At 39.9% G+C, this 18616-nt stretch overlaps 1 protein-coding gene and 1 long non-coding RNA gene across 10 annotated transcripts in view; one reads left to right on the top strand and one right to left on the bottom strand.

The window, feature by feature from the left end:
* Nucleotides 1-11500, bottom strand: part of LOC138066004 (uncharacterized) — a 37987-nt gene extending 26487 nt beyond the window's left edge. Inside the window, exon 1 of the long non-coding RNA XR_011139114.1 lies at nucleotides 11418-11500. This is a non-coding gene — a long non-coding RNA (uncharacterized lncRNA). The remainder of the gene's footprint in view (nucleotides 1-11417) is intronic.
* The window catches only part of NETO1 (neuropilin and tolloid like 1), an 86983-nt gene continuing 79803 nt past the window's right edge, over nucleotides 11437-18616 (top strand). For 4 of the 9 annotated variants that reach the window (XR_693463.2, XR_011139111.1, XM_009670156.2 and 1 more), the window contains exons 1-3: nucleotides 12219-13501; nucleotides 17140-17193; nucleotides 18214-18351. Coding sequence is in view for 7 of the 9 variants with exons in the window: in XM_009670156.2 (XP_009668451.1) it covers nucleotides 13474-13501; nucleotides 17140-17193; nucleotides 18214-18351 (220 nt within the window). In the remaining 2 variants the exon portion in view is untranslated. Of the gene's footprint in view, nucleotides 11534-12217; nucleotides 13502-17139; nucleotides 17194-18213; nucleotides 18352-18616 lie in introns of those variants that run through there. The other 5 variants (XM_068932067.1, XM_009670155.2, XM_068932069.1 and 2 more) reach the window with 5 other exon arrangements.

Genomic DNA, 18616 nt, shown 5'->3' on the forward strand with positions numbered 1-18616 from the left:
ATATAATGTTTTGAACAGATGACCCCGATGCTGTCTTCCTGGGACTTTTGCCAGGTAAATGGATTTGAACTACTACTTTATGAATACTTATACTACCGAATCTCTCAATTTAGTTACAGTGCAGTATTTATTCTTAAATTCATTTAAATAAAATAGGCATCAGAACAGAATGGAATACATCCTGATGGTTATAAATTGATTAGCATGAGATAAATACTAATAAATATAAATTCCTCTGGAGAGGACATTTCTCTGATTTGGTCCATTTTCTCTTTGACCTGTGCCGACTTTACTGTCTGTGCAGGTCATCTGATTGCTTATACATCATATGTGAAGATTTCAGAAGGCTGTATCAGTCTCCTGTGGCTTTCAAGACTTTTAATTTTGTAGAGGAAAAAAGAAAGTCTTTCTGTGTTAATAGACCCATTTTAGAATTAATTTTAAAGACCAAATCCAATCAATAGCGTTAATTACTGCAATTTAATGTAGTTATGTCAGTATTTATAAAATTGAAAAAGACCTTAAAATACCTGAAAATACGTTCAGGAGTTAGGTGATGCTATAGGTGAGATTTTCTAGCACTATAACATAATCGTTTTTTTTGTGTAAGGAATAAAATAGATCCTAATTAAATGATCACAGTTAATTTATTTTCTTCTAAAAAGATTTTTTTTCCACAAGGACTAAGCAATAGCACCATCTAGAAGGAAAATACTTTCAGTTATGTGTTACGATTGAGGTTTGTCTATTCCTACCCATCTTTTCTCTGTCCTTCCTACTGGGTGGAGGACAGCCCTAATGTGCCTCTGAAACTAAGACTCTCATACTCTTAATTTGAGAATTTTCATTAAATTTAGTAGATCAAAATTTAGGTTTTGTAGATCTTTACAAGGGACTAGAAATTTAACTGAAATCATACCCACTATTTAAAACAATTATTTTAAAACTTTTCAGTGAAATAATTGTAATAATTAATGAGCAGAACATTTTTTCCTTTACATCAGACTGTTAAATGCTTGAACCATTCTTGATATTTTTCCAAGGTATGGAGACAGAATCTCATTCTTGGCAGAAAAAGTCTACACAAAAAGGTGAAGCTTAGAAAAGACGCAGGAAACCAAGAATGGACCTTAAAATTGAAAATGCTAACGAACTTTAAATCAGCCTTGACACTCCATCCAGGATATATCTCCTACCAGTAACACTAGGTCAATGCTAACATGCTACATGACGGTAGTGTGGCATGTAAAAGTTTGTGTCTCGTATGACACCATGATAACTCTGATAAATTTTTATCCCAGAAAAAAATGAGAGTCATAAAATTTTATCTGTAGGCAAAAAATAGTTATTCAAGTGCACAGCACATCACACACGAGCTTCACTGAACCAGGATCACCGAATGGTTAAATCACCAAATGGTTAAATTCATTCTCTGAGTATAGAAGGAGTGATTAAATATCCCTTTCTGGATCTCTTTGCTGATAATGTAAATTCAGGGGCCAAATTCAATAATATTCATGCTACGGATATTTATCCTTTAGATTCTGTTTCAGTTTATCTCTAATCCTGCAGCTGACTCCATCTGATACCTGAGATAGCACAGTGCAGCACTGATGGCACAGCGCAGCACCCTGTTGTAGCCAATAAATCATGTTTCCCAAACTGCCGTAATGGTGCTGAGTGTCTCGGGCCCACTCAGGCCATAGTTATTATCCTGTTGGAAATTCCTGTCCTGCAGGAAGTGGGATCAATGTTGGTTTGGGAATCTCCATCTTGTGCTTTGTGGTACACTGCAAACATACCTGCTTGGACTGTCAGTGTTCTCCATCATGAGACAGAATCACCAAATTAACTGGAGACTCTGCAGAGCTGTAGTAGAAGCTAACCTACCTCAATCTCATGTGTCTTCAAGCTCAGAGTGCCTTCCTTGTGTATAACCTGAATTTTGCATAACCTGAAGAAGATGTAGATTTGCAAAGCATAGAAAGCACTTCTTCACAGCTTCAGAGGAAAAGTGTTGTGGACCTTGCATCTTGTGTGGACCCATTAGAGGTAATTGTCCTTGCTACACAGCCGAGGTCTGATGTCATATGGAAAATGAATATGTCAAGAGGATCTATTACACACCAGTTCATTTCTCTATACAGTGTAAGTGGGAAGGGAATTAATACAAGAAATGGCACATTCTGGAGTGTGGAGTATAACCAGAAACATGGTATACAATTTTTCTAACTTTTGAATATCTCTTTTGAGTCAATTTATAAATAGAAGGAACAGGGCGTATGTTTTAATATATTCCAACTTATATTTAAAATAGATTTGAAATGTAACTTATTTAGACCTTTTGTTCATATTCTAAGTAAAAACAAGCATGATATTAGCATTTAGTACGCTTTTAATTAAAATAACAGTTTATGCTAAGCCCTGGAATTAATTACTTTTTGAACTAATTCTTTGTTTCACTAATAATGTTTGGCAGTTTTAAAATAGAATAGCTAAACCTGAGTTCATTCATTTTTAGAAAGATGATGCAGAATATGTTGAGTAAGCTGAACTGTGATTTAAATAATTGCCATGTGCAAGTACATACTATTCATTTAAACATGAAGACCTCTGTGGGAATTTGCATACATGAACTGTGAATGAAAGGCCATTCAAAAGATGGCAATCAAAGCTAATTTTAACATTATTGACTTAGTGATACTAAATTTGGCTCCAGTGAGGATTTTAAATAATGGTGATTTCTTCCCATAAGCCTAGCCCTTGGAAAGAAAGTTTATATTTTTCAGGAAATGTGTATTTTACTTAATTATAGGGCTATATTAGAGAAGCTATATAAGAAAGCAAGCATTTTAATCTAGAAATAAAGAAAAAATTTCACCTAATGACTTACTGATGTAAACAGTAGTCATAGAAGGATTCTGTAAACACAGTTAGTTTCTTGGAGAAATTACAGCCTTAATATCTATCAACATTTTGTCCCATTTAGAACATTTGATGTCAGTCTCCTAAAAGCAAGACCTTCATGCAGAACAAGGAAAACATCTGCTTTAATTAAGAAGCTTGCTTTCTAAGTTGCTGCTTGAAAGATCTTTTCAATGTGTAGAACTCAGCAGCAGGTTCAAGCTAAACCTCTTAAGGGAAAAAATGACCATTGGCACTCTATTTAGTGGTTTGTATCCGATCTACCTCTGAACTTTCCTGGTTCCCTAGTTTCTTCCGGGAACTTCTCTCACTTAGATAACATTGATTTTATGAATGTAAAACCAAAGTAACCGGTAACTCTTTGGAGTTACCTAAACCAAAGCAACCAATTTTATATTGTTGAAGTAGAGCAGAAATTGAGATGGCAGGGGTTGGGAGGAATGCAGTATTAAGTTTTATGTTAAGACTTTTCTGTAACAGCCCCATAACACAGATCTGGTCTACCTTTTCTGAGCTTCCCTGTGAAACACTGGTGAAGCCAGTTTCATAAGACAACTGATTTCTGAAAGCAGCAAAATGACTCGACGCATGTAAGGCAGTAGTGTGCCCCTGTGCCAGCATAGGCAGGACCTGGCTGTGTGAACCGCATGCGGTACAGAAGGATCTGTCTTTTCCTGACATTTGGGATGTGAAGGCAGAAGTTGCTGGTCCCACTTGTACAGGTGCTGCTTGGGCAGCAACTCTTTGGAATGGTTTCCATGTCCTTCCCAGGTGAGTGATTTGTACACATTCTGGGGAAAGTAGCAAATCCACTTTGAATTTGCTTGTATTGCTGAGAACCTCGATGTGATTCCATTTTCACTCACGGTCACTGTATTTAAAACTCAAAAACCTACTGGAGGGTGTAAATCATGTGATATGATGCTGAATGTACCTCACCATGGTGGAGGTTGTCTCTGAGTACTTCTGACAGAGAAATTCAGGTCCTTAGAAGTATTTAGAATCCCATTACCAGAGGCTGGTTTGATATTTAACAATGAAGCTACACAAATTTTTAAATATTTGTAATAAAACACTTTTACCTGAGAAGAGGATTTACCTGAAAAGAGTATACCTGCAATGGTATTCATTAAAATCCAAGTATCTCCAAAGGAGTATGTCACACTTTCTATCATATATCTACCCTTTACATCCTATGACAACCTCCCCTCTTTTCCCCACCCCAAGATTAAAAGTAGAATAGAACAGTGCAAGTCTAAACTACATGTTAATCTAGAAACTAGAAATTAAAACAGAACTTCATTGGAAATGATAAACGTGCATCTAACAGCTTCAGTCAAATTTTGTTGATTTGCACCTGCTGACCAGGTTAGGTTTCTGCATCTAATTCAACGTTCCTGTATAGCTCTTCCTCTTCTGCTGTTATCTCAATCTAGTTATCAGGACACAATGTATTTACCTGTAGCTTTTCTCTGTCTGTCACATATATAACTCATACGGTAGATATATCAAAGAGGCTGACTTCACGGTTAGCAAATAGCATATAGCATTCAAATTCTTTTTCTCCAAGAGAGTATAAATTAGTGCCCTTATTGAGCCAGGCCTACAGTAATGTGTTCAGTAATGAGTATTTTCATGGTATCTAACAATAATTACTTTGAGTCAAAAATGTGTGACCTGCCATTGCCTCTTTTACTCTGTTGCAAGGATGAACAGTTTGACGAGACTGCAAGATTCATGCCCTTCTTTCCACTGCACAACGTTACAAACATTCTATTTTAAATAATAAAGACCTACCCTGTCTCCCTAGTGTGGAAAAGAGTATTTGTCTTAAACTGTAAATTGAGTCCTATTAACAATCCCCTGAAAAAAATGTATTTAATTACACTGTCCCACTAGAACAGTAATGAAATAAAAATTGGTTGAACTTTCCAATTAATTGTTTTTAAGATGCCATACTATTGGGTAGATGAAACAATGTCGTTTTGTTCTAATAAAGAAGTCATTTCTTTGTCACTGACAAAGAGACTATTTAATGGGCTTCAGGGGAAAAAAAAAGATATCTTTTAACTAAATTAAACTTTGCCATTAGATATGATGAAGAACGAGTACTTTATTTTAAATCTTCACATTCCTAAATAAGTTACATTATTTTTTCAAGTGGGATCCCCAGTTGGTAATTGGATAATTTTTCCATAACTATAGCTATAGCAGGAAGTATGCAGGCAAAGATAGAATGAGATGGCTCGGAAGCAGGCACAAATGAATCCGCTGATACTGAAACATGGATACACAGTGGCGAATAGACCAGTACATCTGTATATTGTGCTAGGGTATCAATGACATTTGTCGCTGGCTACAATTCATTAGCGCAGTAGTCATCTGCTTTTATTTCCAGAAATTTTCCATTCACATGTGTCAAATCAATAGATAAATTAATGCTCTGTTGTAGTATTTGCACATAACTAGTTAAAGATGATGTATGAGAATTTTTCTTTTTCCCTGCGCCTAAAGGGAGTGCTGCCCTTCAGAAGGGCAACAAGTACTAGGCCCAGAGCTGTCATACTTGCGCTAGCAGAAAGTTTCTGTTGTTCATCAGCATATTCCGTTGGCTGTCTATGAACACTTTAATCCTCCTAAGGAGTGTGCAGTCACTAGCTTTTACTCAGAAATCCATGCTACAATTTCCATTTTACTCCTCCACTTCGGAGCCTTATGCTTTTTTTCAGATGCTTGTGTTTTGTATTAACACTTTCCACAACCGGTATCGTATGGAGAAGATTCTCTTTCCCTCTTTTTATTTAGGTTGAGCAAAGTTTCTACAAGGACTCATTTTAATTTATGTAAATGTGGAAATGAAGTTTTCCAATATGTTCTGCCTTGTATGGGTGTTCATACTTGAATTGGCATTGTTCAAAAAAGACGAAGTTAGAAAACTCAAAGTTGACTTATTTCTAATCTTCAATGCACAAGACAAAGTAGTACTATATTAATGAAAAACATGAATTCCAAAATTTTAGGTATGCATATTAGTATGTTTACACATAAATGTAGCTTTTGATTAAAGACGGTTTAGAAATTTGAAGTATAGTTTAGGATATATAAATGAAAGATGTCCTAGAAATTTCATAGGTTTGGAAAACCCATTAGCTTTTATTTGAATAAATATGAATCATAGTGGAATATATTTTTAAATCCTGAAAATAATCCTTTAAGAGAGAAAATATGTAGGTATGAAAGTATTTTGAACCATCCTGAATCATTCTTTGATTCTTGTAATACCTCATTTTGTGCTTGAAATTAATTAGTCTTCCTTAGTAATAATTAGCAGGTTTAATAATATAGTAATTATGGAACATCTATTAAAATATTTATCATTTATATTTAACAGTATATTTATAATTTATTACTTGACAATAAATATTAGAAGGCCTTAATTCTTTAAGGCATTTGCCCAACATAACATTCTGATGGCAATACACAAAATAAAGTTGTATTAGATTTTGTAATAGATCTTAATTAGTTATACTAATTATTGGTTATATGATTTTCAGGATTAAAGGGTATCCCTTAACTGTAGTGTAAAGATTCAAATCTTCCACCTCAAACATGAGCTAGTCATTATTACATGGTCCTAAATTTAATAAAGCTTTGTTACCGTGTTACTGGTGATGGGGATTAGATTTAGCTATGTAAGATATTTTGAAGTTTGTATAACACGTCTACTGTGTGGCAACTAGAAGGAAATTCTTTTCTAGAATTACTGTACATAACAATTTTAAATGTTTAAGTTTTCATTTAGTTGTGAGTTAAAGATTAAGAAGCTTTATAAAGAGGAACAGATATTTAAAAATTGATTTTAGCTTCTGCCATTTCAGTTTTCAATTTTTGGTTAAGCATATCCCCATGGTTTATCTTGCACAGCTATCTTCAAAATCTTAGCCTGTAGTTCCTAATTCAGAATATAATCTTGGGAAGAGCTTGCCATGACAGTTATGTACTTTTACAGTCATTTGGTTCATTTCATAAACCAAATCAATAAACCAATACGAATTACTAAAAAAAGGTATTCTGTACTATGAAATTATGTTAATAATGACCCTTACTCTTTAAATGGTAAAACCAAGAAGTTCTTGAATCCCTTCTTTAACTGCTAATTTTATATCAGCCTCAAAAATGGAATCCTGGCCAGCACTTTCACAACTATCGTTTGCTCCAGAGAGGGCAGTTGCCAGTGTTTTTCTAGATAAAGCAAAGATGACTGAGTATGGTAAGCAGCCTTACCAACTCCTATATCATGAAGCAAATAATTTTTAAGTCATTCCATGTCAGAGTAAGACTAAAGCAGATGGGAGAGAAAAAATAAAAGGGTAAGCTTCTTGCAGAAATAAAGTCTATTATCTCATTAAAGTCATGAAGTATTTTGTATATCCAGCTAAGTTTTAGCAAATACTAGGCTAATTATGAGTAACTGCAGATAAAAAGTAGTAGATTTTTCTTCTTTCTTTGTTTAAATTAAACTACTTGCTTCTGATATTTAAATGTTATCACACAGACCAGCTTGTAGAAGGGAAATAAACTTCAATTTCAAATAAAAGTTTGTGAAAAAAGGTATTCTATACATGTGCTTAGAAGGTGTTCCAGCCTTCAGCTGGAATGGTGCAGACCCAGATTCTTCCTGCACTTGCTGGATAGAGTTCTGAGAAACCCCAGAAAATAGGTAATGACAGAATAGATTCCATTTTAAGCTATCAAAATAAGCTGATATCTTGACATCAAATAGGGGCCAGTGCCTGTATAAATTCTACTTCTCAGTAGGTGTTTCATCATAAAAAGAACAGAATATATTTCAGTTTTTGTTGTTTCAGCTTCTAGCTCAGCTGAAAGAAAAATTGGATATGTCCACATTAATAAGTAGGTCATGCAAAAGGAGCTTGTCTGAAAGGCAAAATGATTGGTACTGAGATCTCCACACCTTCTCCATATGTCTTTTGGAAGGATTTACTTAGTATTGGCTTTAGTCGAGTCTTGTGGATTGCATGCTCTTTAGAAGCTGGAAAACATAAACTGTCCTCCTGGAGCACATCTTTCAGTTTAGTTTCATCCAAAACTATTCCAGCTCACGTACCTCCAACACTGGCATAGTGGGCACTATGTGAGGACAATTGGGTAATTCACTTCAAAAACACACTCCTCATCTAAACTAAAGCACTAGCATAGATGTGCTGATCTGCTTGGTGATGCATTTTAGCGTTTCCAAATGTCACACTGTGGATAGCTGTATTATATGGGGCCTGTAGTTTAGATTTGTTATATTCTGGTAGCAAAACCTTTCACAAAGAGAGTGTGACAAAAGGTGCATCTGTGATTTAAAAAAATACTTTAGCACAGAACTCACACTGTTGGGTTTTTTTAATGTAGATAAGTGACCTATGTGACCTATCATTCTATTCTTTCTTCTCTCCCACCCTGAAATGGGTAGACTGCTATTTATTAAAATAGTAAGCCAATATTTGCTCTGTTTTGAAATTTCATTGTTTCTTGCAGTTCAAGGAGTCTTTCCGTGTGGGAACGTGGGAGTACTCATGGCTGCTTTGAATCCTTTGAGCCTTTTATCTGAGTGAGGAGGAGTTAATCTGCTTGTTTAGTTATTAAGGGGCATAGATAGAATAGTAGTCAATAGGACACTAGGACTGCAATAAGACTATCTGGAAGGCCAAGTATAAATGCTGGAAAAATTCTGACTAGAAATAAGAGAAATTTTAATAGAGAAAGTAATTAGTTACTGGGACAATATACCAAGGATTTCTCCATATTAGGAAATTTTTTAACTGACACTGAACAACTTTCAAAAAGATATGTTCTAATTCAAGGAGAAAATAATTCAGCTGTATCTTTAGGTCTCTATTACATAGGAATACAAACTAGGGAATTCCTCTAGAATATAATATCTGAAATAAAACTGTTTTTCATATTGCCTAATTCTATTATAGGTTACGAATCAAAGCAAACTAACTCTATTCTGACTTTTTAAAATTGTTTTTTCTTCCTTATCAAAAAAAGGAATCTGTTAGGAATCTGTTCCCCTTCCCTCTTTTTCTTCCCCTGTTATTTACTTATGTTATTTATCATAATAAACACCAAGACTGATTACTGAAAGGGGAAAGCAAGACAGAAATCTTATTTTATTTTATTTTTGCTTTGGGACTGCAACACTGGTATAGCACAGCTCAGAAAATAAAAGGACAGAAGAAAAGCTTTTAAGAAAATTGCCTGGTCCTTCACTTATTTCTCGATGAGAAACTGTTTCTACAAAACTGTCAGAACTATTTTCATAGTCATTTGTCCTTTTTCATTTTGGAAATCTCAACTTGAAAGTGTTTCAACTGGTGTCCAACTGCTTAGTCTCCCTTCTGCCGTGCTAACCATCCTCAGGCTTGTGAGGGTCTTACATTAGCCTAGAGATGTTAGACCACAAGAAGAAAACACTCCGTATCTTGGCGAGTGAAATCTTCTGGCTCCAAATAAACTCCCATTAAAATCAGTAGAAAGCTTGACTGCTAAAGTGAAAGAGAGAGGCTGGCAGAATGTACTATACAAGCGGACTACCATGTAATGGTTGGTTAAAACTACAAAGAGTAACACTATGAGATATATACTGAATCAAGAACATTACTCTTCTAGGTGTTTTGCTTATTTTTTAAAAATTAGATTTCAACTGACATCCAATAAAGAACTAATAAGATGAAAAGTACATTTCTAATCTAAAAATATAGCTGTAGTTCCATGTAATGAAATAAGGCAGTATCTTAATGTTCTTACTTTAAGAAAAATGCAGAAAACTTAACTCAAAACTTAGACACACACTCACACACAAACCTTAGTACTTTTTAAAAAAATTAACAGACTTTTTACCAAATAACATCCAAAGGATTCCAAACAATAATTAGTTTTCCTTTAAGAAAATTATTTATGGTCACTATTCTGTTCAAGCCAAAAAAACTTTTTTAAATATTATACATTGTATTAAAAGTGAATCCTTTTCTCCCTTTTTTAGTCTGCTGCCTAGTAGAAATGCGAGGGTCTGGTTATTGGCTTATTAAAGATATAAAAAACACGTGCTAAGTACATAAACATTCACCCGGGTAAAACCAGTGTAGTGAAACTTATGTGCTGGCTAGCTGGCACCTTTTCAGAAGAAGCATTTACAAGAACTCACACAAGCATGGGTTTTGCAACAAAATGCGACATAAAGCTTAAAAAAAAAATGAAGACTAGTCATTGCATGAGGTTCAAAATTTCTGACTCTCTACATGAGAGGTAGAAACTATTGAGGTAGAAACTCATTTGGACCTCTCTCTAACTGACCAGCACTGTGTGCTTGCTTATAAACCTTTTGAACAAACTTACTGCTTTTATCATCCAGCTATGCAGATCCTGAGATATCCCCTTAAGGTCTCATTAACAAAACAGACAGTGGTCACCGTGGCTGCTCCTCAGCTATTTTGTGGATATCTCACTCTGCAGCGAGAGTGTACAATTACATTTTGGCACTTTTCAAGTATATTTGTTGCCCGTGCTATCTGTCAATACCTTTGCAATGGTGTCCTTAATATAAGCAGTGCCAATCAAAATAGAACTAAGATCTTCTAAGAAGAAAACACCCTATTTCAGAAGATGAAAAATGTGGAAACTGACTGTTATATGATGTGACACAGCACATTTTCCCAGAACAGCAAAATCAGCTGTTTTATGCCTACTTATTCTATAACCTTTTCAAGTAACTATAACTTGAAACTTAGCCGTGCAGATGTCTGCATGCTCCTGCAGGAGAAACATCTGTCTAGAAACACTCCTATGACTATTTTCTCCTTTTTCAGTTGCTCTACTATCGTTTGAATAAGGGAGGCTCTGCACATCCGTATTATAGAAGTTGATCCTATGGATAAATCAGGTGACTTTCAATTACTGCACAAATAAGCTTATTTTACTGGAGATGGGAAGGAGTAGGGAAGGTCAGAGGAAGTGCTGAGAGGATTGGAAAGCAGTGGAACGTTTATTAAGATTAACAGCCTCAGACTTGCTGCTAATGGCAAAACAAATGACACAAAACATACATGAATCCTTTCACGGAGTATTGTTTCCTCTATATTCCTTATTGGAAAGAGTTTACTGCAGGGCCCTGTAGCTGAATTTTGTGCCCTTGTCACCCTGCAGGATTTTTAAATGCTCAGATAGGCTGGCTGTACTGATGGCTGGCTGGCTGCATGACTGGATGCATGAATTCTGCTAGCCAAGATCACCTCAGATTTATCTTAATATGCATGTCGCTGTTGCTGACTATCTGAATTCCTAAGTATCAATGGCAGACACTTCCTTGATTTCAGAGTACAGAGCAGACAGACAATCCACAGGCTAAAAAGAAAAATAAGGTTCTTTGTTAAATCACCGTGATTTACTGAAAAACCGAGCGAGGCTTTCTCACCGCTCACCTTCCGGATTAGCAGTTGCGCGATGCCCTGCTGCCCCGAGGGGAGCAGAGGCACTTGGCTCGCTAAGGCGCTGCCCTGCAGACAACAGGTCGCCCAGGCACGGTGTTGCCCTCCAGGTAAGCGGCGGCCCTGTGCAGAGGTGCTCGCCCGCCTGCCCATCCCTGGCCGGCCCCCGGGCCGCGGTCCCGGCGGGGGCGGCGGCGGCAGCCCGGCTCCGCGGGCGCGCACGTCGCTCCGCAGCCCGCCTGCAAGCGCCGGCGGGCGCCGTCCGGCCTGGGGCTCGTCCTCCCGTTACCTTTTTCTCTTCACAGGTGGATCCGGGATTGCAATTCGATTTTAATTTTTTTTGCACCCTTTCCCCTCCACCCCCTACACGCACCGCCCGGGCAGGCGCGCTTTTCTCTTCGCGGCCGGCCGGAGCAGCAGGTGCGGAGCGGGGCGGCCCCGCCGCGGAGGCGCCGGCCGCCGGGGAAGGGGCTGGGGCTACGCCAGCCCCCGCTGCCTGCAGCACGGCCGGGTCCGGGGGGATCCCGTCCCCTCGTACTTCGGCGGCACAAATTTTTCCTGCCCTTCGCCCTACCCTCCTGTCGCCGCCCCTCCTCTCCCCCCCGTGCCTCGGCAGCCCCCGGCGAGAGTGGGGGGGCGCCCGGGGCCGCGGCGCTCCGGGCGGCAGCGAGAGGGGAGGCGAGGAGGGGACGCTGCCCTCCTCTCCTCTCTTCACTGCGATCATTTCGGTTCCCCGCACTACCCTTATTACTATTTCCCCCCCTACTCTTCTTCTCCCCCCGCCCCCAGCCCTCCGCAGCCTCCTCAAAGGACGGGTGTTTGGGGTGAGATGTAGCTGGGGAGGGAGCTAAGCCTGGAAAGGGGAGGGGGGAGGGAACGGGAGAGATTTTGCTGTCGTCTGTGGGCTGATTGGAAGAGGCAATCCTTGTATCTGCGGCCGGAGGGATTAACAGCTAAACTTTTATTGCTCCCTTCTCTGTGTGCGTGTGCGCGTGTGTGTGTGTGTCTGTGTGTACGTGCGAACATGGGGAAGTCTCCGCTCAACGGGGGAGATCTTCTCTGCTTCCTTTCGGCAGGTGCAGTTCAAGGGGGAACTCACGAGCGTTTTGACTAGTCTATAAACTGATCGGGGAGGGTAAAAAATCCCCCTCCTCTTACTCTTCCTTTCCTAGTTTTGAAATCAGTCTTTTCCCCACCGCCGCTGCCCTCTCAACCTTCCCCTGCGCTGAATGAATGGAAGAGTCTCCAGGGCTTGCTTCTGCCTCTCGCCCTGAACTGCAGGAGTGAGGGGACAGCTCTCTACCCTCATTCATCTCTATCTCGCTCCATCCATTCCCCAGAGGATCTGAGACGGTGCAATGTGTTTTCAGCCTCTTGCCGCTGCTACCGCTTGATACTATGCAACACGCAAGGAGAGGGTTTTGCAAAATGGATTTGTTCGGTTTTAGAGGATTTCTTCTCTAATAAGGATCGCATTGCACAGAAATATGACTAAATCCCCTATTTGGTAAATCTTTCTTCCCCCACCCCTCCTCTTTGGGTTCACCCCCCACCCCCCCGCCTACCCCCACCCCTTCAGAGGAGCAAGCACAGGGAGCTGATGACGGACCTATTAATCCCTTCTTCAATGCATCAAAAGAAGCCGAAGGGCTGGAAGTCGCTGGGCTCGGAGTCCTGCAGGAAATGCTTCGATCTGCTTTTGGTTTTGTATGAAACTGGTGACTAGGGGCTCGGCTCGCCCCGCCGCCGCCGCCCGCCGGCACCTGGATGCGCGGGCCGCCGCCGCCGCCGCCGTGCCCGCCGCGATGCAACGCTCATGGTGGTGAGGATGGTAGCTCGGGTGTGATGTGGTTGAGCCGGCGGTGATTATTTGAAGGCGGCGAGGGAGAGCGAGCGAGAGGAAGGGTTGCTCCGCTCTGTTGTGTGTGGGCTTTAGGGTTTTTTTTTTTTTTCCTTCTTTTTCTACTTCCATCCTCTCCCCGCCACTGGAAGTCCTCCCGTATCTAAATGGAATTAGTGGAGACCGAAGCCCCTTCTGTAAGGAACAGACATGACCCATGGGCGCAGCTTCTTTCACAGTGAGTATCTCCCCCCTCTTGCCATCTCTCTCGGCTTTGCTCTGCCTCCGCGCAGAGGTTGAGGGGAGGGGGCACCTTGTGCTGTTTCCGCAACTAGGATAACGGGACGCCCAGACATTCATGGCGCAGGGGTAAACTTTCTCCCCCCTCGCTCCATCCCCATTACTGTGCTGTGCAGCAGAGGGAGGTCGGTAGCTAGAGTCCGCACGGTGATATGGGAGTTGGGGGGATGCGTGTTCGTGCAGGCTGGAGGGTTTCACCTGGGCGCAATGTGTTTAATGGCTTTCCAAGTGTAAGGGTGGTGGGGAACTACCCTCGCCCTTCGCGACAATGCGGTGTAGCCCCAGGCGGGACTCGAACCAGCGGCGCCGGAGCGCGGGCCGGGGGGAGCGGCGTTGCACCGAGCGCCGCGGCGGGGGCGGCCACCCCGGGCGGGGTTCCCGGCGCTGCTGCGGGCCGCTACACGCACCAGCCGCGGCGCCCCCGCTAGCGGGCTTCGGGGTGGGGACGGCCCCCTCGGGAAAAATCCCCCGGGAGCTGAAAGAAGACATGGAAGTATATTAATTTTTCGATAACGATCCCCAGGGGCCTCAGGCTACCTGCATGCAACTATCTCTCCCGCCCAATTTTGCATAGGGTCCACCCTCCTGAAGAGGCTTGAGGAGACACAGTTCCCTTCAGTACCTCTGTGTATGCCCGCACCTGTAAAATAACAGCGCTGTGTAGGTAACGCTTTTCCAAAAACTCTTGGCGGGGCTAAACCACATCCAAGCCAAACCATAGCGCCCAGAAGCTGCCTGGCCAAGAAAGAGACCTTTTAATGTATGACTTGCAATGGGAAAATGCAAAGATCCTACAGATGCATCATAAGAGTGGCACTAGAAAGCATGATTATAACCAGACTGATGATTAGGAGAGAAACAGGGAGGAGGAAAGCAGAGAGTGCAACAAGAAATGTGCAACAAGAAATTTGATGGAAACTACTTTGAAATAATTCTCAAACCCGCATAATGCTAGTATTGTTGCTCTATTGTCAAAGCTTCTTGAGTGACAGTTTTGTCTGAGTAAAGACTGCGTGATTGGGCTCGTTGGAGACTTTTTTTCTTTTCCAGTGGTTTGAGACAAAAAAGGAGAGGGATCATAGAATAAATGGGATTGTTTTGACTGCTTGAATGAAACACATTGTGTAAACTTTTCCCATGAAGCCAATAATTTTAATTACTTTCTTGCAATATGTGTATTTTGGTAATGCTAGTTTTAATGACACTAAATCAAGTGGCATGCTCTGTCTTTTAATGTAGGAGAAGTATCTCAGTCTGTGTGTGCAAATGTCTTTGCTATGATATATCAAGGAAAAGCTCAGGGTATCTTAGTCTCTTCTTGTCTATTACATTTTATTTTCAAAATCATTTCAGCTCCTTATGAGTAATGAATACTGGCATGATGATGTTTAAGTAGAGCTCCCTGCTTTGGAGCAACATGGCTCTGTGACTTGGAAGCATTCTTTCCAGCAGTTATGACTGAAACTGAAATGGCCTGTGTTCTTTCTATCATCTTTCCAATAATATTTTGGTGACTTGGACAACTTACTTTATTTCTCTGAACTTCAATTTTTCTGTGTAGAAAAAGAGAGGAGAGCTAATACTTAAAGGTGCTTGAAAGGCATCTACAAGAATAAGGTATGAGTTGTTATTAACAGCCTAGTAAGAAAGGTCTCTGACTTAGCCACGAGTTTACTTAGCTGCTTTGTCTCCTCTTCTAGCTCCCATAAATTTGTGGGAAGAAAGAATGCCTGCAGCTGGCTCCATAGTCTAACACCTTATACTATCGAGAAATTACATTTTGACTAGTGAGGATTATAGGCATAGATGCAAAATGTTCGCTGCAGGAAGCACAGCAAAGTAAATGAGCAGCTTAGTAAATGGGCAAATCTTTCGTTGCCTTCAGATTCTGACATAGCTAAAGGGTAGAGTCCCAGCTAGCACGTATTTCCAGAATCCATCTCTAAGGAGAGTAAGGACATGAATGGTTGGGTAACATCCAGGTCCAAGTAGCAGATGTAATGTTCTCACTGAATGCAGATGACACAGAAGACTTTTTAACTACCAGCTTTGCCAACATTCATCTCTGTTAGCTGGGGATTCAAAAGGCACAGGGGAGGTGAGCCTGACCAACAGTGAGTATGCTGCCAAGTCTTCATTTCGCAGCGCTTCAACCTTTCTCTGTTTAATAAGGTAGCCGTCCTCCATGTCTGAAACTCTCTGTCGCATGGGAAAGGTTAAAGACATTGAAGTATACATCTCAATGCCATTAAAATACTGGAAATATAGAGAAACTGGCCTCCTTCACAGTTAAAATGGCACACAATTTATGGCATAAAATCTGAAAATGATGCAACGACATTTGAGAAGGGACCATTTGGGTAGCTAGTTACTAGCCTGTGATGCCTTTTGGTATCTCTTCGGGGTAAGGAGAGGAAAGTATGCCATTCAATTACATCTGTTAAAGACCACAAGTCTATTAATTCCTCATAGTCAACACTACAAATCACAAGTCATTGATCTGAAGTAATCAGGATAAACATGCAAGTTCATCAGTACTTTAGCTTTAGTGAGATCTGGGCACTATGTCCAGGCTGAATGCCAAAGTAGCTGGGGTCAAAATCCCTCAGCACTCCAGGAACTGATGGATCTGTTCTCTTAGGCTCTTGCTATCCCACTTTCTCCAACAGCTGAGCAAGATATAGGTAAAGGGAGGAAAATGCTACCCTCAGTGGACGATTTCTTTATCAGGTAGATAGCTAGTGACCAGAACGTTGCTACCTTGGTCTTCCAAAGCAATCTCATTACTACAGGCCTAAGCATTTCCCTTTAGCTTTTTTCCAGTCAGAATTTCATACTCTGTAACTCCTAGAAACTCAGAAATTTTGCTGGAGAGCTTGAAGTCAAGCTAAGAAAGACCACATTTGTTCTCATAGATGTGCCATCATGGTTGCAGATAGAAATTTTTATTTGTAAAGCAGGCTGCAGATTCATTGCAGCATAAAGCAACTCGCTCTCGGAGAGTCGCACAAACTAGATTAATGGGACTGTCAAGTTTATACAATAATTTATTTCATTGAGAATTTGCAAATATGGGTGCATATGAGGAACCCGACCCCTCATTTCTTTCTCATTTCTTTCATAGTCACAATATCCATTTTCAAATTTTAATATGCCATAGTAGCAGAGATTACTGGCACTGAAACTTAGCAGGCTTTCATCTCCTTCTGTTAGAAGCAATCACTTTTTTATTATTGGCTCAAGTTATGATAGTACATAAATTGGTTAAATATTTTGTTCTAATATTTAGAAAGGAAACAAATAGGAGGGAAACATCAGTGCTTGGGGATTTTTTTTATTTTAATCAAGATCTCCTCTTTAGTTGGCTACATCTACAAAGATAAATACTTCCATGGGCAGATCACAGAGAGATGTGTTTATACAAGAAATGTAATTTAAAGATGCAAGTAAACATGAAACAGATCGTTTTTGTGCAGTAATTCTATTAAACTTGTATTCTTGTGCATTAGATGTTTACAGTTGCTTTGATTGCAGGCGCTAGCACACTGTGATATCCAATTTATTTTTCTCTTTCAGTTGTAGCAAGTCTAATCATCCTACATTTGTCTGGGGCAACCAAAAAAGGAACAGGTATGTAAACTTCAGATATTATTTCAGACATTATATTAGAGTCTAAAGTATGGATTTTAGTTGTTAGTTTTTAATAGCATACCTACTTCCAGAGCCTGCCTTTTGTTCATTTGTTTTTAGTATTAGTGTGCCTGTGATCTGATAAAAAATCCAATGGTACTTATTTTAACAAGTAATGATGTGGTGCTAAATATTAGTGGCTTAAGTGAGGTGGAACAGTTCTTCTCAGACAGACAGATAGATAGATTTTGAGCTTGCAGTATACAGGAGCTTCCTGGGACACCTGTGTGAGGTCTTTGCTCTGTGCCAATGTGCGGGAAGGGGTGCAAGAGTTTCAGGGCTAGGAAGAAAGCAAAGAAGAGGGGCTGACTCTGCTCTCTAATGATTCACCTAGGAGAAGGGAAGTTCTGAGCTGCAGTTCTTGGCCCCAGAGCTATTTATACATTTTACAGCAAACAACAAGTTAAAAATAAAGATAATCTTAGAACCAGAATCCAGGAATTCCCTCTATCCATCTGTCAGGTGGATGTAGAGCTAAGCTGCTTTGAATTAGAAACAATTCTTATGTTCTGTCTGAATTCCACACGTTTTCTTCTTGATTCCATGACTCTGACGTTTTCCTGCACCATAGCATGCAGCTTGCTGATAGGGCACATGCTTGAGTCCTCTGAAACATATGAAAGAGAAACTCGTGTCTCCCATTTCTTGAACAGGTGCTTTTCCTACAAGGGTTTTATTTCAAAAGCAATATAAATGCGTCTTCCCCTGGACATCCAAGCCCCTTCTATCCTCGGAAATCAATCTTGAATGAAAAGGTATTTTGAGGAAGAATTAGATGTTCTACCCCCAAAGGACAGTTTCATTTTCCCCAAGTTAGTGATGATACTCTTTATCTTAACAGAAAAAAACTTTGGCCACTAGCAGAAGTGACTGTTTTAACCTGTAAGAGAGCTCTAAGAGTCAGAGAGACATAATAATTTGTGAACTAATTATATAATGTTTAATGTGATCATTTTATAGAAAAGCAAACTACTTCCGAAGGACAGAAACCAGTGCAGTGTGGAACTTGGACAAAATATGCAGAAGGAGGCATCTTCACCTCTCCCAATTATCCCAACAAGTATCCTCCTGACAGAGAGTGCGTCTACATTATAGAAGGTGACCAGCCAAAGAATCTCAATATTCTATCAGCAACTGTTTCAAGAAAACTATGTATTTCATTTCACTGTATGTGAACAGTAGGCAAAGCCTATACAATCATTATAAATATTTCCAAGAAACAAGATTTAGGGAAGCTATATCACAGCACTTAAATTAGTATTTTTTTTTTTTTTTGGAAAAAGAATCTGTAGAATGCACATTCATTAATTAGTTCACGTGGTAAGTATGGATGAGTCAGTCAGTAATAAACACAGTATAATCA

This window comes from Struthio camelus, chromosome 2 (assembly GCF_040807025.1).
Source record: "Struthio camelus isolate bStrCam1 chromosome 2, bStrCam1.hap1, whole genome shotgun sequence".
In the NCBI taxonomy this organism is placed as follows: domain Eukaryota; kingdom Metazoa; phylum Chordata; class Aves; order Struthioniformes; family Struthionidae; genus Struthio; species Struthio camelus.